General features: G+C 45.3%; 1 protein-coding gene across 1 annotated transcript in view; it reads left to right on the top strand.

The window, feature by feature from the left end:
• LOC144116157 (nose resistant to fluoxetine protein 6-like) overlaps positions 1-22,324 on the top strand; it is a 327,068-nt gene that overhangs the window by 279,454 nt on the left and 25,290 nt on the right. The window contains exons 6-9 of the mRNA XM_077650865.1: positions 505-675; positions 1,220-1,313; positions 1,399-1,491; positions 2,466-2,631. Of these exons, the coding sequence (XP_077506991.1) occupies positions 505-675; positions 1,220-1,313; positions 1,399-1,491; positions 2,466-2,631 (524 nt within the window). The remainder of the gene's footprint in view (positions 1-504; positions 676-1,219; positions 1,314-1,398; positions 1,492-2,465; positions 2,632-22,324) is intronic.

Raw genomic sequence — 22,324 nt, 5'->3', positions numbered from 1 at the left:
CGCCCAAGTGCCGTCTGTTTTGCGCAAAAATTATTTGCAATGATCCTTCACCAGCTGGTCCAACAGTCTGCGCTACTCAACTGCAAAGCCTCTAGAAAACTTTTTCTCAACAGCAGAGGGCGACGTTATCAGCGTGAGCCAAAATCCTAATTTCACATCCAGCTTGTGAGAAGCCACGAATAGCTTTGTTTTCTCAGATTGAGACAAAGGGGCTTTGGATATGAAGCAATTAACAAAAATGATAACGGGAAGCTTGTAGAACAGGTGATTGAAGTTAAATAGGCTTGGTAAGGTCGTTGATTAATATCATCCTTGTGGTAGACTGTAACGCAGCCCTATACCTCTAAGCTGTAGGCCCAAATGTTTGCACTCTCCAAGTCAACAAACAAAAACCACGTGTTGTCTACTTGATTAGTCAAGCACTACAAGTTTCTTCATTTTGTAATTGCATCACTGATACTTCCCTAGGCACTGTTTCTTTATGCCTCAATTTCTTATACTCAGAAGCGGACAGGAGTGTGCTGGCCACATTCGGGATCTTCCGCAACCTGAAGCAGCTGCTGACGACCGAGGACATGCCGTCGGCTATGCAGTGCCTGCATGGCGTCCGGGTCATCACCATGTTTTGGATGGTGCTGTCGCAGACATACCTCAACGTCGAATTCCAAGCAGTGCGTAGGTACAACCCAACCTTTGATACCTGACGTCGCGATCTGATCGGGGACCCGTGCGCGGCATCGACTCGACAACGATCATTCGGGCTGTTAGTTCACCTAGTAAGGAACTTTCTTCCAGAGCAGTTAATCAGTACGACTGACTCGGTATGAGGTATGCCCTCTCCATGGATGCTGTTCAACGCTTTCACAAAGTGTCACATAGATATATGTCATACGCACAATCCACACCTCGACCTACTTTCCTGAGTGCGATTTTATTTTGTGAATTTACCAGGACTAAAAACACAGAAAAATCGTTCTCATACGCCATCATATCCCCTTACAAATTGTGCGGTAAGCTGAGGTGCCAAGCACAGCAAAGCCACACCGAATCACACGTACGCAAGAGTACACCGAGCAGTTGTGTTGGGCTATGTAAATTTTGTGCACAAGGTGGACCGTAAAGATTTATGTCCCTACCAAAACAATATCGGTAAATGCATTGGTGATCGTTAAAAAATCTCAGATTTGTTTCTTCCCTTTTGTTTAATTACTCTCAACAGGCGGCCTCAAATTTCTTATACCTGCTGTTGAGTCCCTTCTCTTCCAAGTCGTCGTCAATGGACTCCTTGCCGTGGATACTTTCTTCTTTCTCAGGTAGTTAAACATACTGTTGATCTGTTGATAGCGTGAACTGCTGTAGCCTCTCCCTTGTTGTTGACTGTGTTGTCACTCTGCCCAGCGGTTTGCTCTTATCTATGAACGTGCTGAGGAACCTTGACAAGAAAAATATAAAGAAGCAGACCTTCGGCATCTTTCTCTACCGGTACCTAAGGTAAGTTCAAATATCTAACGTTTATTGCCTGCACACTTCGCCTCTTATTGGTCTAGCGCAATATTAATGTCCATGGCTTATCTCGTCTGCTAGAGGAACCGTTAAATGACTCTAAGCATGTTACTCCACAGACGCTCTAAAGACTTTATCTCTTATTTTAAGGCACGCGTTCGATCAGTTGTTACTTACGTTTTTCTTGGTAGTATATCGTGTCAACTGCACCAGTGTCATTTGCCAATATTTTATTTACACACCCCAATATCACCGCAGTATTGGCAGGCTTCGCAATGGTCAAGCCTGGTATCGGGGGCCTGCAAAAATTTCGCGCTTAAATACATCACCCCACATGACATTAATTTGTATTAGAGATGCTCGTGGTCCCTTAGGGACTGCCTCTACAACGGGAACTGTTCAGGGCTTAACCAAAGAGAGAAAAAAACTCAGGTTTTGGTGAAACATGGTCTGCTGTCGCTATACCCCGGTTGCAAGAGTAACGCAGTTTTTCTCAAGAGAACGCACAGCACACGTGTCCACACACCATACAGAACTTTTCACGGGCACAACGTGGTTCACGCGGGAAGACCTGCGTTTTGGTGCTATGGATCGTGGTTCTGGAAAAGTACAGTCGAGGGAAAAAGTCTCTCAGACGCGTGAGCCGCAAACGAAGCCGATAGATTAAGCGTCGGATCGAGACCACACTTGCGGGCAGTGAAAGTTCAAACTCACGTTCTTTAATCTGCGTTTGTGAAGCGATGGCGCCGTTGGGCCTAAATCGCTTTTCGGGTGTCCCAGGGACATTTGTCCCCGACTGCGCAGCAGGACGTCAGGCTCAGTGATGATGCACACGCCGGGTGCAAGTGGCCGCGCTAAAAACGGGGCGTCCTGCTACGTTCGCGCCGCCGCTGATAGTGTGGGCCAGCGTACGCTCTGCCGACTTTGTAGAGACGGAAGTCGCCTTTACCCTTTGCGGCCAGACTGACTCCCGGCTGCCTCGTGCTCCTGTGCTTCTTCACCCTGGTGCCACTGCTTGGTTCTGGCCCCATCTGGAAAGAGAAGATCGTGCCCGAGGTGGCCGCCTGCCGTCGCAACTGGTGGGCCGTGCTGCTCAATGTGAACAACTTTGTCCACTCCGAGCGCATGGTGAGTGTACGGTGAGGGTTCTGCAGGCATGCAACCAAGAGGGCCGCTGTCCTCTCCTAATGACCCTCGGACATGCGCGCACGGCGCGGGTCGGGTCTCGGTGGACCGCGGTAGCGTCTATCTTTTCAGACACTACGTGTGCGAACTGCACTCGTCCACCTCGCCCCTATACTGGACACCATCGTTCATGAGAATTAGTCACCACTGATTAACCAAGACAAACCTCTTAGACGTTCATGATCCATCGACTAAATGTGTGAGCAGTAGACGCTAAGGCATGTTCTTCGCTGCTGATTAAGTTCGCTTACATATCTGGTCATTTTGCCGCCGCGGCGGCTGAGTGGTTATGGCGCTCGGCTGCTGTGCCGAAAGACGCGGGTTCGATCCCGGCCGTGGCGGTCGAATTTCGATGGAGGCGAAATTCTAGAGGCCCGTGTGCTGCGCGATGTCAGTGCATGTTAAAGAACCCCGGGTGGTCTAAATTTCCCGAGCCCTTCACTACGGCGTCTCTCATAGCCTGAGTCGCTTTGGGACGTTAAACCCCCATAAACCCATAAACCATATCTGGTCATGTTCGTTTGCTATATGCACAGTGCTTTGCTGCGGTTAAAGAGCTGACACACCTTTCATTTGTAGTCTGCCCAGAGCTTCGCTATCCTCCCGAGCACGACGCTTAGCTTCGGCACCCTTCCCGAAACAAACGCGACATTTCTCTTCGGTTGTCGACGACGAGCTTCTGCTGCCGCTGCACAGCACTGAACTCGTTATCTTCAGTTTGTTCTGTGGAACAGCGTCGCGCTTCTGCTGCTCTGCTACTATTGCCAAGCATCGAACTCACTGGTATGCAGCCTCGGCTGCGCGTTTACAGCAACGCGCATTCGCTGCCGGAGTCAAATGCTGTTCCCGTGCTTGCTCGGTTTCTGTTGCAGCGCTTCGCGCAGCTGCTCGCTTTTTTCTTTGTGCTGTTGCACTTCCTCCTCTGTCATATGGTGTGGCGCTAATCGTTCTGCGCATGGTTCTGTGCAGCTGCAGGCTTCTTTTAGAGCTAAAGTTGTATTAGCTTTCTTTAAGCCGTTGAGGAGGTACATCGGCAGCCATAACGCGTTACGAGTAACGCGTTCGCTCTCCTTTGCCTTCCCTGCACCACCATGTTTTGAAGATACTTTGTGCACAACATATAATATTTTCAGTTTTTTGTATAAATTCAAACGGATATAAAAAGACCTATTCGGTATTTAGAATACATTATGATGCAAAAATCTTCCGCCAGGTGTAGCTGGGGGAGTAACTTGTTGCCTGGACTTCGTTTTTCTTTTTTTTTTCCTTTCATAAGTGCTTCCCATTGCGTACATTTTTCGTCTTTTATAAATTATGATTAACTTCCTGTCATTTTCAGGTGACATATTCTGTGGTTACATCTACTGCTGCATATTTTCACAAGCAGTGGGCTGAGTGTCAGTTAACATAACGCCAGTAAGACGGCTCAAACGGCAATTATCTGCGGCCACAACTATGGGATGAAACACCGCCATCTTTTTCTGGATTTCGAAGTAGCACAGTTCACGTCTTTTGCTTTCAAGAGATATAGGTTCAGAGAAGGCTTGTTCTTTTTTTCGATATTCGCAGGATGCACGCCATAACAACTAATTAAGTTATCGAGAAACACATTGCTCGCTCGAGCCTCAAACCTCTATACAGCCTGTCTGAAGATTTCGCCCTGTTTCCAGGCTCTACAGTAACTTCAAGGGCTCTGAGATGTCATGTGCAATGTTCTGAAGTGAACGACAAGAGGCCAGCTAAAACCCCGCACATCTGTGAAGAGAATTGGGTTTGCATGATGATGTATGTAAAGGAAAACCTGGTGTGGATGCGTTTCGAATTGAGGAAATTGATTTCATTGCATGAATGAACGTTTTTGTCGGGCGAGAATGATGGGATTCATTGTACACGTCGTCCCAAACGCAATTTTTGTGGACCTTGTTATCATCTTCCCACGTTAAACCACGGAGGCGGGAATGGGGGAAGATGGTAAACCACAGTGGCCGAGCTGATTCTCCGCTCATGGTGTTCTCCCTGACTGAATTTAAGGTACCATGAGCAACGAAATTGATCAGTTAGGCTTCCGTAGGCACGCAAGAATCTGGGACTTGGATATGTGTTTCAACAGAGTAACGACCCAAATCAATCTTCTGCGCCGGTGAAACATTGGATGAAGAGGACGGTGGGCTTAATCCCTAAGCTGGCCAACTGAGATTATTTCAATGCACTATATTTGGATTAGCATCGCGCATCGCAAGATAGACAAAAAGTCAGCATCGCCGTAGAGAAAGTCGAAAAGGTGCTGCAAAAGTGGGCATTCATTGACAGATTCCAGGACAGCATGCTTCGGCGGAGTTAAGCAGTGATCGCGGGAAAACGCTTGCGTGTGAAGCACTGACGCATGAGGTTATTGTGAAACGTATTCTTCAAATTCTTGCGTCATTTTGAAATAGTTTATATATATATATATATATATATATATATATATATATATATATATATATATATATATATATATATATATATATATATATATATATATATATATATATATATATATATATATATATATATATATATATATATATATATATTAGCAAACAAGGTAAAGTAAATGAGGGGCCCGCTTGACAAACTTATGAAGGGAGCCAACAGTCACCGAAACCAAGGTGCATAGGTGAACGTTATTATTATTTTAATGTCCTGGGCTTATCAGTGGGATAATATTACTTAGGTTAATAAATCGCTAAAAGAAAATTACTTTAAAGCAGCAGAAAAAACAATCATGCCGCCGGTGAGATCTGAACCCACGACCTGCGAATTTCGCGTCCGGTGCTCTTACCAACTGAGCTACGGCGACGGCTGTCCAATCTGCTGCTTTCGTGGGTATTTATGTTTACTGCGTGTAAGTGAACCTTGAGAGTGTTCACCAGCGCCACCCTATATATATATATATATATATATATATATATATATATATATATATATATATATATATATATATATATATATATAATCGCTGATACCTTTACGCAGCGCAGAAAGTAGTTCTTGAAGAAATTTGCTGTGTGAACAAAATATAGCTTAATATGATGATAAGTATCGGTTGCTATTGTTTAACAAGTCTGACATGGTCGTCCATCAAACTCGTGCGCTCTTTGGCCGCAGATGCCCTTGCGTAAAAAAAAATTGATGATCTACGCCGGGTTAAGAACACATAAAGTAGTTTGCCACTCGTGAAAGGCAATGGCGATTAATATTATTTCCTCAGTAGGACTGTCCCCGATAAAAATATACTTTGTCACTACGTTAAAATTTGTTTTGACGACGTATCAGCTCCTCCCTTATACACAGCTCCCGAATCTGCTGCGGTATGTAGGCCGAGTAGCGGCAACTTTCTACTTTTTCTTTTAGTGCCAGACTAAGAACGTGACGCGTTCAAATACCCTGCGTTGTATAGGAGGTATTCATTCAAGTCATAGTGGTCACCAATTTGGCGTCCATGCAGCACGGCGAAATCCTACGGTGCGTGTCTAATCGGGCTTATCCCCCCCCCCCCCCTTTTTTCCGGCTTACAGCGCTGAAGCTCGGTGTTGAACACCAACTTGCTCAAACGTCTGCTCTACTACCTTAACCCATTAGGGACCATCCTACTTTTAAAGGTACAGTTAAATTTTGAAAGATTTCAGAACCAAAGATTAAATGTTGTTTTTCAAGTGGGTCATGCTTTGGTCACCAGGAGGTAGGCCGACGTCCTTTAACTATGAAGGCGCATTTCCTGTCCTCGATGCGTCATCGCCCCATGGAGAAAGTTCAGGATAGTTGTTTCGCACCAGCAACAGCGGTAGTCGCTTGCCTATATTTTTCTTACGGACGCGTTTATGTTCAGTCGGGGACAAAAGTCTCTGGACCACGTGATCCTTTAAAGAAGCCAATACCTCTATTATTAGCCTCTGGCTCGGGGCCACATTTGAGGAGCTGAAATCTAAGAAGCCAATACCTCTATTATTAGCCTCTGGCTCGGGGCCACATTTGAGGAGCTGAAATCTAAAATCCTGTTCTTTCTCCTCTACAACCGTGGTCTGAAGCTGGCCGCTAATATTAGATCTATCGGCTTCGTTTCCGGAGCACGTGGTCCAGTGACTTTTGTCCCTGACTGTACATATCATCCTAGTTTTAATTGCACAGAAATACAAAAGACAAAAGTAAACAGTGGATGATATTAATTTTCCCCATCTTTCACTTATTTTGAGCTATGAAGCAGCATATGCTGCTGTACTTTTATAGTACGCCGGGCCTTCCTCTGTACACAATGGGATCTATCTATGCCAGGTCGTAGACCTTGTGGTTCCTTCCAATTCTTAGTAGAAGAAACCACTTTATTTGCCCAGTGAGGCCTCAGAGCTTGTTTTACTAGCCGCTAGCTATCCTGAATATCCTGTTGATGGGGTTTTAATTGGTTGTAATAAAGGTTTGTCTATAAGAGCTGGATGTGGGGCAGTGCAAACGGTTACAGATATGCGTTTGACACATACTGTAGAAAGTCCGAGTTCACTAAAGAAATCTTTGGAAGCATCCGTTCTCTTATTGTTGCCTGAGGTGTTTCCAACGCTTAGTGTCAATTTCGTCTTTTTGGGCAACTTTTTTTACCAGTCATGACATTCTAACGCACCGCCCGAAGGGATTTCGGGGCTCAGTAACCGTTTGCCAAAAGTGGCTTAGGAAGTGTCCATTCAACCCAAAGATAAAAATGAAATAGAAGCAGCGAGGAGAAATTGTCTCTTGTTTCAATCGAGTAGGCTGTGTTTTTACTGAAGTGTAAGGACAGTACTGCAGTCACTATGACCAGCAAATATGACAGCATTGAGCCAACATGATTTGAAAAGCGGTGGTCGCCTACAGCACAAGAAAGAAAAAAATGATGATAGCCAAGCTCTGTTAGGCCAGGATATCCGTAGCGAAAGCGCGGCGGCATATTGTTCGGAAGAGTTAACAAATGAAACCGGTGCATTCGCTAGATGCTCCGTCGTGGTGGAGTGGTAGCGTCTCCGCCTCAAACGCCAAAGACTCGATTCCCAGCCTCGACGCAAGGTTTTTTGTATTCAGTGAGTGTGTGCGGGTTTCAGTGGCTCCCGCCACCGACCACGTGTTCGGTCACGTGGTGCGGAGCAGCTGCCGGCGGCGCGGTTCCGTGGCTGGTCACGTGGTTCGTCACGCCGTTGGCCACGTGGTACGGTGCGACTACGGTGGGAATGCGAGCCCGGCGAAAGTGCGAGTTCGTGGCCAGTGCAGCTTTCGCTACAAAATTGCACTTTTTGCAGTGAAATCTTTTTCTCTCTATTTACAATACTGGCTTGGCAGGTGCCGCATTTCCGGATCAAGCTTTCAGCTGCTGTGAGATTGGCATCAGGGCCAAAATGTTGGTGGCTATTGCCGACACCAAAGCCGAAATTTGCAAATGTGGACGCCTGGACAATGTGCCAAATTGCTAGAGACGAGCATGCTGACCATTTTTGCTTTCGTTAGCAGGTTTACTCGTCATTATCTACGTCTCGACACGCCGCAACCAGCCGTTCGCAGACACTCCGGCTCACTCATCTCTCCTGCTTCTTTGACAAAGGGAAAAATTTTGTGCTCAAAATAGAGAAACAACAGCAGTGATAGTAGAGCCAGAAAATATTTATGAGGGCTTGCGAGAAGTGTTATATCACCCTGCGCAAAAATCACGGATATTGAAAAAAATCGTGCAGCGTACAAGTGAAGCGAAGTAGCCGCTTGTGCTATGGTGAGGACCCAGCGTACTATAAAAAAGTACGCCTCTCTAACTTCGAAACTAAAAAAGTAATCTTGACGAAATTTCAAACTGTTTCTCTATATAAGACGGCATGATGTGCGAAAAATGAAAAAAAAAACCAGCCGTTAGATTTTTTATTGGTGCCTATGAGTTAAAGCAGAGCTGAAGTGTCCCCTCTTATTGTTATTAGTGCGCTAGCACTTATAGTGGCCATATCGCGCGTTTGGACGTTGGGTGTTTGTCTGAAGCCTGCTTTATGGCAGGCTGCCTACCTGCCCATCGGGTGCTGAGCAACGAATATACAGGGTGTCCCAGCTTACCTTAGCCAGGGTTTTAAAATATGCCGAGGTACTCTAAGACGACGCGACCAAATGCAAGCTGCTGGCTGTTGTATGTAGTAAGTCACACTATTTTTGTATTGTGCTTATAATTGCAAATTAGCCGAGATTAACCAACTTCGCAAGCAACGAAGATAGGCGAAAAAGTCTAATGAGAAAGTTGTAGAGTGGTCCGCGAAACGCACAACTGAACAGTTGAACTGAACATACATACATACATACATACATACATACATACATACATACATACATACATACATACATACATACATACATACATACATACATACATACATACATACATACATACATACATACATACATACATACATACGGACGTACATACATACATACACACACACACCATACATACATACATACATACATACATACATACATACATACATACATACATACATACATACATACATACATACATACATACATACATACATACATACATACATACATACATACATACATACATACATACATACATACATACATACATACATACATACATACATACATACATATTACCAGACAAGGTAAAGGAAATGTGGGGCTCGTTTTTGACAAACACATGAAGGATTACAACAGTCATCGAAACCAAGGTGCAGAGGAGAATGTTTCATTTTTTTTTAATTTTTAGTGCTAATCAGTGGAACAATATACTTCGATTAATATGTCGCCTAAAGAAAATTTCTTATAATATAAAGCAGCAGAAAAAACAACCATGCCGCCGGTGGGATCCGAAACCACGACCTCCGAATATCGCGTCCGGTGCTCTACTATCTGAGCTACGGCGACGGCTGTCCAATCCAATCTGCTGCTCTCGTGGGTATTTATTTTCATTGGGTGGAAGCGCACCTTGAGAGTGTTCACCAGCGCCACCCTCGTCAATAGCGGTGGACGTAGCACGTCCTGCATTACCGCGATTGTGACGTGGAACGTCCTCTAACGGCGAGGGCGGAAACTGTGCGAGAGCCCTAGTATGCTAGCTAATAAGTATTTTTTTAGGCGACAGATTAATCAAAGTGATATTCTCCCACTGATCAGCACTAACAATTAAAAAAAATACAAACATTCCCCTGGGCACCTTGGTTTCAGTGACTATTGGCTTCCTTCATGTGTTTGTCAAAAACGAGCCCCTCATTTCCTTTGCCTTGTCTGCTAATAGCTTTACGAGGGTCTCGGTTCTGGCAGTCTTGACACCTGGACTCCATGTACGCGAAAACTCACGCGAACGCGAAGGCGACGGCGGCGGCGACGGCTGGCGTTCGCTCCGTCGCTTGTGGGCAACCTCCATGCAAGCGAAGGCGGCAGGCGACGCGAACCCGCGACGTGCGTAGCGGACTTCGTGCTTTTCGCACTCAAGCTTAGAAACGCGCCCGTAACCTATTCTCTCTCTTAAAATTTTGTGAGTGTGCCTCATAGTCAGGGCCAAAGGAATATTTCCTCTACGGCAGCAGTGTAGCGGCAGTGGAGATAGCCAAAGGCGTGCTTGCGGAGACGAAGTCACATCACTGGTTCACGGGGGAGGTGCGCTTTCGTTCTGTGCCTGTGCACTCCGGCTTAGTAAAAACACTCCCATAAACTGTCACCGCAGTTTGATTGTAAGTGAGCAAACTATAATTTACCAGTGAGAATGCGCGCCGCGAGTTTTTCTGCACAGTTGGAGCGCAGCGGCACGGTGGATCGAGCTCCGGTACCCGCGGCTCGACACGCATCTCTCCCTGCAGTACGCCCGCTCGCGTAGCCCGCTCCAAATGCTGTTAGCCCGCCGCACCCAACAAGTAGATTGTTTAAATTACTTAAATCATGCGGGTCTGCCTCTCAGCTACAAAACCAAATATTTTCTCGACGGTGGCAATGACCAAGACGACGGGGGGTTTCGTAAGATGTAGCCGTGAGAAACCGTAGACAAACCGGAAACGGCTTTGGGGGTGGGGGGGGGGGGGGGGGCTCTGGTTGGCCAGTCGCGTGGGGGACTTCCGGGCGACGAGCCAAATTTTCTGTGGGTGCAGATCCGAGCGACACGGCAAGCGACACATGCATTTCGCTTCGCGCGACGGCGTCGCCTTCGCGTTCGCGTGAGTTTTCGCGTACATGGAGTCCAGGCTTGATGCCATAGTATATAGCATAAGAGGGCTCTCGCACAGTTTCCGCCCTCACCGTTAGATGACGTCCCATGTCACACTCGCGGTAATACAGGACGTGCTACGTCCACCGCTACTGACGACGGTGGCGCTCTCAAGGTTCGCTTACACACAGTAAACATAAATACCCAGGAGCAGCAGATATATATATACGTGAAGGAAGCCAACAGTCACCGAAACCAAGGTGCATATATATATATATATATATATATATATATATATATATATATATATATATATATATATATATATATATATATATATGTATGTGTGTGTGTGTGTGTGTGTGTGTGTGTGTGTGTGTGTGTGTGTGTGTGTGTGTGTGTGTGTGTGTGTGTGTGTGTGTGTGTGTGTGTGTGTGTGTGTGTGTGTGTGTGTGTGTGTGTGTGTGTGTGTGTGTGTGTGTGTGTGTGTGTGTGTTTATTTATTGATTTATTTATTTTCGTGGTTTTCTCGCTCACTTGAACAACGACGCCGACGACGCCGTCGCCAGATTTTCTGCGACACAAGCTCCTTCACGCTATCGCGTTAAAACATCGCGTCCCCGTTTAAGAGCCAATGCGAAACCATTCCGCCATAACCGCCGGCGGGCCCTAGTCAACTGTGCAGTTCATGACACCGGGAGGTTCGGCCGACGTGCTCAGCTAATCTGTCTGAAATGCAGCGCAGTTAGGCACAAACAAGCCATTTCTCACCTTGCCACTGTCAGAAATCGTAGGAGTGCAACGAACTGCGCCACAACAGCCGGCAGGCCACAAAGCATGCGCACCCCTTCACGAACTGCGCAATTCAAGACACAGGCCGGCGTGGTAGCGTATAGCAGATCGGGGGTGTAGAAATGAATATTAAGATCTTCAGTAATGTTAATGTCGGAACAGAACAGCAGCCTATTAAAAGTTGTAAGGCGAATAGATCAATTCAGATCATAGTCACCACATATCCGAACCAGATGGGTAAGCTAACTACGAGAATAAGAATGATGGTGCAGTGCATTTGGCAGGCACTCTTCAGCCATGAATGGAAGTTTACTAGTATCCCTCAACAGCGATATCTTGTGGGGCAAAGCCTATAACCTATGTGGCTGATATAGTGCAGCCAACTACTAAAAGTAAAATGATAGATCTAGCGGTTAAAGAGCAGAATGGATGAGGGAATAAATGCGAGTAAGTGATATATTAGCTAGAATCAAGAAGAAATGCGCAGGGCGTGTACTGTGAATTCAAGATAAATTGGTAACGGAATGAATCCCAAAAGAAAGAAAGCATAGCAGAAGGCGGCAGAAAGTAAGGTGGGCTGATGATATTAGAAACTCTGCGAGAAAGGTGGCCATAGCTGTCACGGGACAGTGTTAATTGGAAAGATACGGGAGAGGCATCGTCCTCCTGCGGAGGAAGTCGAGCTGATGATGACATTGCGTGCTATAAGAGCTCATAGTTCAAAGAAATAGACAGAAACAATGCAAATACCATAAAAATATCGGTTTTGAAACACCAGAAAAGTATCGGGCCCATTTTCCGAGAAGGTATTCAGGGCACCTAACGGAACGATCTCGCTATAAGGCCCACCCGAACACGAGAGCCATTCACTGTGTCGGCAGAAAGCTGCGGTGGCACATGAAGCTGCTGTGGTTGCACGCTGGACCGTGGCTGCTGGATAACGGGGAGAGCCACAGCAAGTGGCTCCGGGTCCTTCCGTAGAACGGCGAGGTTGTGAAGGGCGCCGCAAGCAGTTATTATAACTGCTGAGTGCTCGGGGAGGTTTTGCGGGCCCATATCTAGGCATGGGAAGCGGCGCTTCTACCCTCCAAAAGCCATCTACACACTATTGTTTTTATGTGGGCCGCCTGATACCTGCGTGAAAGACGAACAGTTTTAAGTAAAAACTTGTACAGGTGTGCTAAATTGAAGAGCACAGCAGTCTGCGCAATACTTCTTCAGTGGCCCCATTTCAGCTACAATAAAGATTTAGTTGCATTTGCATGCCTCGGGAAGTCGCAAGACAGCTTCAGGGGCTTTTTCCGTCAACTGGTGGCAAATGTGTACTAAATCTGAACGTTGAAGTTTTGGTGAATTTGAATGGAATGGAAAAATTGAGAAAGCTTGGCAAAATTATATGTTTCGGTAACAAATATAAATGGTGGGTCCATTCTTTGCTGTAAAGAGTTTACGGAGCAGAACAGCAACAAAAGGAGATGACATTCGTGCATTTATGTCGCCTTCAATCAAAAAGACTGTGGTGCTACGTTCCCTCTTGTACTTACCTGCCCTCTGGGGTATTTGGCGCGTTGGAATGTGCCAGAGGTTTCATTAAAAATGACATGCACGGATAACCTGCGTCTCCAAGCAGCAACACGGGAACTCGCTTCATCTCATAGAGGACCCGTGCACGGCTGTTATCGAAAATTCTGCTGTCCTGGACTGATCCAGGCCAGCCGACGACCAAGTCATAAAGTTCCAGTCTTGGCCCCGTGGTTGTCTGAGGATAAAATATTACATCTCTGTCTTGAAGATGTTCTCAGGGAATGAAAAATTTTTACGCTACATGTCAGCTCACTCTGTACTTTTCAGCAATTAATATCTATCTATATAGCTATGGTTCTATGTGTTACAGGCAGCAAGAGCCAGAAAAATTAGCACTTTTATTGAAATGGTGCAAATTGTTTACTTCCAATGCGAGTGAAAATTTGGTGCATTGTGTAACAGGAATGCTAGGTGACATACTTGGTATTTATTAATTTTTACTCTCAGTGTCATACAGGCATTTCAGAAGGGTGCAGGAAGAAAGAAATGTAAAGCAAGCTATTTGAAAAACTAATCATATATATATATATATATATATATATATATATATATATATATATATATATATATATATATATATATATATATATATATATATATATATATATATATATATATATATATATATATATATATATATATTGTTAGCTAAGAAATAGAGAAGAAATTTGTTAGTGGATACAGAAGTGCCGGTGGTTACACAACACAAGCCAAAATATTGAGTCCCACCTAAAATATTCTACAATAAATACCTGCATCACTGATGCATTGAAAGCACAAGTCGCTTTGGACATAAAAGGAGTTTGCCTATACGTATACACAATAATTAAACCAGACCCTCCAATCTTGAAAAGTGATGCAGTGCAGTTTCAGCACTGCAAGAGATCGATTTTCTTTTTTTTTTGTTCAATATTTACAAGGACATTATTTGAATAAGACGACAGCTATGACGAGCAATGTGAAGGAAAGTAGCCCTCTTGTTTGTTCTAAAAATCAACGCGTGTTAGTACGATATAATGCCACCTAGATCGCGATAAAGTTTTGCAAAACGAAAACTGGGCTCACCTGCACATTGATCGAAAATAAGCCTTTGCGGTTGCGTTAAACCTCTCCGAGCTGCTCACCAGGCGACTTGATTCTGATGTGGGTGCAGTCTATGCACCCAGTCACACCACGAAATCGGCCAAGGCGGTAGAAGTCCATGGTGTCCGCTTGAAACTTGGCCGCAGTAGCGGGGAACTTCACAGTTCGAGGGAACAGATGCGCCACAATCAGCGTGGATACTCGTTCCACTGTATACACGGCACACCGTCGGTTGCGATACATTTAGCAAGTCACCCCGGTGACGACTTGAAAGGTTCCACTTTCATAAAATCGAAGTGCGATGGCCAGCTGAAGCATCGGTGGTAGCGGGTGACCGCGAATGCTGACGCTTTCTTCCATAGGCAGGCACTTAATCAGGAGGTCTCGCGCGGTGTCCATGGAAAACCGGTGCCCGGATAAGAACTCCCCATCGTTGAAATGCTCCAGTGGGTTCAATCTGTCCCGCAACGCCCGTCGTGGCACAACTGCAGGTTCCGTATCGTCGGCGCCGTCGTGTAACAGTTCGTCCACACGTAGTACATGTTCGGCGAACTCGGCGAGGGAGCCGGCAGCCATCTTAACACGGTTGAGCAAGGACGCTTCGGTCTAGGAGGCGTTCAATGCAGCAGTGGCGCCACCTCAAGAATTTTTAGGAATGCGTGGGGAATTTCCTCCGTTCGAGGGCAGCTAGGAGTGGAGCAAGGTAAGAAGCACGAAACTGACTTTGAGGAGCAACTCGAGTGAAATTTCAAGTGGAGGTCTGTTTAAGAACACCGGGGTTAGCTTCGTTCTGCCCTTGTCTGCCCAGCCGCCCACGCTGGTGTCGTCACTAAACGGAAGGAAGAGAAGCTCAGCCTCTGTCGCATTTACTGCGGCCAGTTTTCGCCGAGTGTCCACTCTTTATGAAATGTCTTTCCCTGTTTTGGTCTCCAAGAAGACCGTCTCCAGAAAGCCGGCTTCCCTGCGTCGTTTCTCACTACAGTGGCAGAAAGCCTGCTAAAGGAATTGCGTCGACAAGAAACTCGAACAATGCCAGTATGTCCAGACAGAAAAGTAGTATAAGAAATTGCAAGTGTTGCCCTTCGTCCACAGCATCTCTCACAATCTTAAACGAGTAGCAGGAAAGTTCGGGTTAGATGTGGTCTTTACTGCCCCCGCAAACTTTCAAGTCTCTGTGCTCCTACTAGCAGGAGTTTGGCCAAGAAACCAGTTTGTAATATCAAGCATACAAGGAAGTTTCGTCAGTGCACAGTGGACGTAGTTTACAAATGCCCTCTAAGCAGCGGACGTGCATACGTGATGCAAACTTATCGCTGCCTAAACGATCGTTTAAGAGAACATGCTAATTCACTCGAGTGTATCAATGATAGGTGTCTGTCAACTCATTGCAAGTACTGCGGTTGCCATCCTCTGCTGTGCACTACCGAGGTTGTTGGCTGATCAAAAGACAAGATGGCAAGAGAAATTCTTGAGGCGTCACTTATTCACTAATTTGGAAAGGACACCTGCGCCAGAGATACGTCATTTGCTCTCCTGCGAAAAGAACTTCAGTTGCTTAATTCATGATAAAATTTCTTCGCCTTTGTTTGTTCTGGGTGGTACGGCACCCGGGGGTTTTATTATTACGTCCGTCTGAGTGCGTGAATGTTTTTTTGTTTGTCAAAGTTTTTCCACGATCAGCCTTTTGTAATCGCAATACCTAAGCGTGTTTGCTTTGCTGTGTGCCTTGGCATGTGCATTGTGGCGCATTCTTTTCCTTCGAGCGGGGTCTTTGAATGAAGCCATCTGTTGTAAGCGCTGCTCGTCCTGCCTTGCCTTTCTTCCTCCTAGCCCGTTGTGCCATCGGCGGTGCGGGCTGGGCAACATTATTTTTCTTTTTTTCTCTGCCCACACTAAACTATGTCCTTCCGTGAAATATGTTTTTTTTTGTAAAAAGCAAGAAATGATGCCATAAGAAAGGGCGAACTTGATGTGTTTGAAGAAAGTCTCTGCAGCTCCGTAGGCCACGCACTGACACCAAGAATTGCAAGATCATGTTTCTACATCTTCTATGGGGGCAGAGACGCGTCGGCATTAAACCACACGGCATGGCGTGGAACATGCGGCCCTGCTATGGGTTTTTTTTTAAACTAGCGCCATACGTAATGCAGCAAAATAATGTAAACAACTGTCCACCAAGTTCTTTTGCACTAGTACTGATTATTCTGGACCGATTGACCGTCTGTGTAAAAAGACTTCCTGTGGCGTCTTGTGTGGGCCCTGGGAGCTCGCGAAGAGCCGACAGCATCGGAACTTGATGCGTGGGCTGTTCTTCAACTCCTTTTTTAAGTTGAAGTCCCAAATAAGCGCAGGGGACGGTTGGAGGTTGAAAAAAGGCAAAGATAAATCCTGGAGATATCACCCAGTGATCCACTATCTGCGCCTAGCTTTCTAATCATCTCATCGCTTCATCATCATCATCATCAGCCTTACTACTCCCACTGCAGGGCAAAGGACTCTCCCATGTCTCTCCAATTAACCCTGTCCTTAGCCAGCTGCATCCACCCTTTGCCTGCAAACTTCTTAATCTCATCCGCCCACGTAACCTTCTGCCGCCCCCTGCTACGCTTACTTTCTCTTGGAATCCACGCTGTTACCCTTAAGGACCAGCGGTTATCTTGCCTTCGCATTACATGTCCTGCCCAAGCCCGTTTCGTCCTCTTGATTTCGACTAGGATGTCATTAACCCGCGTTTGTTCCCTCACCCACTCTGCCCGCTTCTGGTCTCTTAACGTTACACCTATCATTTTTCTTTCTATGGTTCGCTGCGTTGTCCTTAACTTAAGCTGAACTCTTTTCGTTAGCCTCCACGTTTCTGCCCCGTAGGTGAGTACCGGTAAGATACAGCTGTTGCACACTTTTCCCTTGACGGAAATTGGTAAACTGCCACTCATGATCTGCGAGAACCTGCCATATACGCTCCACCCCATTCTTATCCTTCTAGTTATCTCCCTCTCATGATCCGGATCTGCTGTCACTACCTGCCCTAAGTAGACGTATTCCTTCACAACTTCCAGGCTCTCGCTGCCAATTGTGATCTGCTGTTTTCTTGCTAGACTGTTCAGCATTGCCTTGTTTTTCGGCACGTTAATTTTTAGACCCAGCGTTCTGCTCTGCCTGTCTAACTTATTTATCATGATTTGCAGTTCGCCTCCTGAGTGCCTCAGCAAGTCAATGTCCTCAGCGAATCGCAGATTAATTAGGTATTCTCCATCTACTATTATTCCCAACTGTTCCGAATTTATGCCTCGGAATACCTCCTATGAACAGGCGGTGAATAGCATTGGCGAGATCGTGTCTCCTTGCCTGACGCCGTTCCTAATAGGAATTTTATTGCTGATTTTATGGAGGACTGTAGTAGCTCTACAGTTGCTATATCTATATATATATATATACATATATATATATATATATATATATATATATATATATATATATATATATATATATCAAAATACTGGAAGATATATATATATATATATATATATATATATATATATATATATATATATATATATATATATATATATATATATATATATATATATATATATATATATATATATATATAAGGCTCGCTTACACCTAGTAAACATAAATACCCACGAGAGCAGCAGATTGGACAGCCGTCGCCGTAGCTCAGTTGGTAAGAGCACCGGACGCGATATTCGGAGGTCGTGGGTTCGGATCCCACCGGCGGCATGGTTGTTTTTTCTGCTGCTTTATAAGTAATTTTCTTTAAGCGATTTATTAATCTAAGTATTATTATCCCATAGATATGCATAACACATTAAAAAAAAAAAAAATTACCGTTCCCCTATGCACCTTGGTTTCGGTGACTGTTGGCTCCCTTCATAAATTTGTCAAACGGGCCCCTCATTTCCTTTAACTTCTCTGCTAATAGCTTAACGAGGGTCTCGGTTCTGGCAGTCTTGATGCCATAGGCAGCATAAGAGGGCTCTCGCACAGTTTCCGCCCTCGCCGTTAGATGACGTTCTACGTCACGCTCGCGGTATTACAGGACGTGCTACGTCCGCCGCTATGGTCGAGGGTGGCGCTGGTGAACACTCTCAAGGCTCGCTTACACCTAGTAAACATAAATACCCACGAGAGCAGCAGATTGGACAGCCGTCGCCGTAGCTCAGTTGGTAAGAGCACCGGACGCGATATTCGGAGGTCGTGGGTTCGGATCCCACCGGCGGCATGGTTGTTTTTTCTGCTGCTTTATAAGTAATTTTCTTTAAGCGATTTATTAATCTAAGTATTATTATCCCATAGATATGCATAACACATTAAAAAAAAAAAATTACCGTTCCCCTATGCACCTTGGTTTCGGTGACTGTTGGCTCCCTTCATAAATTTGTCAAACGGGCCCCTCATTTCCTTTAACTTCTCTGCTAATAGCTTAACGAGGGTCTCGGTTCTGGCAGTCTTGATGCCATAGGCAGCATAAGAGGGCTCTCGCACAGTTTCCGCCCTCGCCGTTAGATGACGTTCTACGTCACGCTCGCGGTATTACAGGACGTGCTACGTCCGCCGCTATGGTCGAGGGTGGCGCTGGTGAACACTCTCAAGGCTCGCTTACACCTAGTAAACATAAATACCCACGAGAGCAGCAGATTGGACAGCCGTCGCCGTAGCTCAGTTGGTAAGAGCACCGGACGCGATATTCGGAGGTCGTGGGTTCGGATCCCACCGGCGGCATGGTTGTTTTTTCTGCTGCTTTATAAGTAATTTTCTTTAAGCGATTTATTATTCTAAGTATTATTATCCCATAGATATGCATAACACATTAAAAAAAAAAAAATTACCGTTCCCCTATGCACCTTGGTTTCGGTGACTGTTGGCTCCCTTCATAAATTTGTCAAACGGGCCCCTCATTTCCTTTAACTTCTCTGCTAATATATATATATATATATATATATATATATATATATATATATATATATATATATATATATATATATATATATATATATATATATATATATATATACATATATATATATATATATATATATATATATATATATATATATATATATATATATATATATATATATATATATATATCTTCCAGTATTTTGACATCAGGCTTTTCTACCCCTGATTACGCAATGCCTGTATGACTGACTGCTCAGGTTTCCACTGAGTCAAATGCTTTCTCGTAATCAATAAAGGCTATATATAGAGGTTGGTTATATTCTGCGAATTTATCATCTGATTGATAGTGTGAATATAATCTATTGTGGAATTTCCTTTGCGAAAGCATGCCTGATCATTTGGTTGATTAAAGTCTAAGGTTGCCCTGACCTTATTAGCGATGACCTTAGTAAATACTTTGTAGGCAACGGATAGTAAGCTGATCGGCCTGTAATTTTTCAAGTTTTTGGCGTCTCCCTTTATAGGAGTTAAGATAATGTTTGCATTCTTCCAAGCTTCTGGTATAGTCAAGGTCATAAGGCATTGCGTATACTGGGTGGCTAGTTTTTCTAGCACAATGTCCCCTCCATCCTTCAACAGATCTGCTGTTACCTGGTCCTCCCTAGCTGCTTTTCCCCTTTTCATTGCTTCTAAGGCTTTCTTTACTTCATCTTTCGTTACTGGCGAGATGACGCATTGTTGTGCACTACTGTCTTTCTCATTAACGCTCTGGTTACATTGGCTACTGTACAGGTCTGTGAAGAACTCTTCGGCTACGTTAACCCTCTTATCTATATTGCTAGTGATATTGCCCTGCTTGTCTCTTAATGCATACATCTGGCTTTTACCTATGCCTAGTTTCCTCTTCACTGCTGCCTCCGTTCTTTAGAGCATGCTCGATTCTCTCCATATTAAACTTCCTTATGTCGGCTACCATGGGCTTATTTATTAGCTTCGATAGCTCTGTTAGTTCTATTCTGTCGGTAGGGTTAGACGCCTTCATGCTTTGGCGCTTCTTATTCAGATCTTTCGTTACCTGAGATAGCTTCCCGGTATTCTTTCGAATTGTCCTACCGCCTACTTCTACTGCGCACTCCGTAATTATTGATGTCAGATTATCGTGCACAGAATGAACATGAAGATCGTCTTCCTCAGTTAAAGCCGAATATCTGTTTTTCAGCGCTATCCTAAACTCCTGTACTTTCCATCTTACGGCTAAGTCATTAATGGTCTTCCTCTTCCCTAGCTTATTCTATTCCCTCTTCAAGTCTAAGCTAATTCGAGACCTTAACATTCTGTGGTCGCTACAACGCACCTTTCCGAGGACGGCCACATCCTGAATTATGCCCGATTTAGCGCATAGTATGAAGTTGATTTCATTTTTAGTCTCACCATTGGGGCTCTTCCAGGTCAATATCCTGTTTTCTCGTTTGCGGAAGAAAGTATTCATGATCCGTAAATTACTTCTATCTGCGAATTCGACTAATAACTCTCCCCTCCTATTTCTAGAACCTATCCCATAGTCACCTAACGCGTGGTCGTCACCCTGTTTCTTGCCCACCTTCGGATTGAAGTCGCCCATCAGTACAGTCTACTGTGATTTTACTTTATTCACTGCCGATTCTACTTCCTCATAGAAACTTTCAGCGGTCTGGTCATCATGGCTGGATGTGGGCGCGTAGGCCTGCACCACTTTCAGCTTGTACCTCCTTTTCAGCATAATTACTATAGCCTCTACCCTCTAGTTAATACTATAGAACTCCTCTACGTTGCCAGTTATATCTTGATTAATGAGGAATCCCACACCTAGTTCTCGTCTATCCTCTAATCCGCGATAGCACAGTATGTGTCCGTCCTTTAGTACTGTATACGCCTCACCTGTCCTCCTAACTTCGCTAAGCCCTATCACATCCCATTTAATTCCCGCTAGTTCCTCGAACAGCACTGCTAGGCTAGCCTCACTAGATAAAGTTCTAGCGTTAAACGTTGTCAGGTTGAGATTCCAATGGCGGCCTGTCCGGAGCAAGATATTCTTAGCACCCTCCGCTACGTCACAGGTCTGACCGCCGCCGTGGCCAGTTTCTGCGCAGCCGCTGGGGACTGGGGGCCGAGGGCGGCAGCTATGGCGTAGAGTTAAGAGCGTCCGCCTCGCGTGCAAGAGGACCGGGGTTCAAATCCTGGTGGCGCGCAATTCTCCACCGGGTTAAAAAAAACCGCGTGTCGATGGAATTGCATAACGAGGCCTGGGGTGCGGCCTGATCTCAGTTACCAGAACCGACAACGCACTCCCTCACCAAAACAGGACATGGCCACCCTGGTGCAGTACTTGGCTACAACCTTCAATGAACAAACCAATTAGCCATCTCATCGCTTACGTGTTCTCAATTACCTCGGCCTTGTTCTGCGTGCATTAAACAGGCGTTAAAGGGACTATGCAAAGAATTCAAAGTCGCTTGTAAATGTTTTCTATGTTTAGAAATGATGGTAATGAGCATGCACACCAAGTATAAGTCTTCGGAACTGAGCCGGCAATTTATTATAAATTTTAAAAAGACACGTGTTTTTTTAAATTCGCGGTCCGATTGGTGTGCTTGTAGTGACCGATTTTGGAACTAAAATCGTGAAACAAAGACGTCACACTACCCATGACGTCGCCAGGCCACCACACGCTGTCATTCGCTGGAGCCACGGCAGCCACGACGTCACGGGCACACTTCCGGTAGCCGTGAAAATCGTCTGCTCGTGCCGCCGCGCGACCCTCTCGGGCAAGCGCGAGCCAGGGCATTGCCTTCGCGCATATGGTTTCAATTTTCCTCTGCTGCCTACTTCTGTCGGGAGTTCCGGAGCCACTCGCACGGCTCTCCGTGCGCACGCATAGGGCTCGATGCCCATCGCGGCCGCAAGAGCGAGCAGTCGCGCCTCGAGGACCGGGTTTATTACTGCTAACTACAACATTCGACAAGCAAAGAAACCCGACGCGCGCCGCAATCCAGGAAGGCGAAGAGAGACCGGAGAGTT

Source organism: Amblyomma americanum, chromosome 1 (genome assembly GCF_052857255.1).
Source record: "Amblyomma americanum isolate KBUSLIRL-KWMA chromosome 1, ASM5285725v1, whole genome shotgun sequence".
NCBI lineage: Eukaryota > Metazoa > Arthropoda > Arachnida > Ixodida > Ixodidae > Amblyomma > Amblyomma americanum.
The sequence above is the reverse complement of the archived record's forward strand: the minus strand, read 5'-3'. Positions and strand labels throughout refer to the sequence as shown.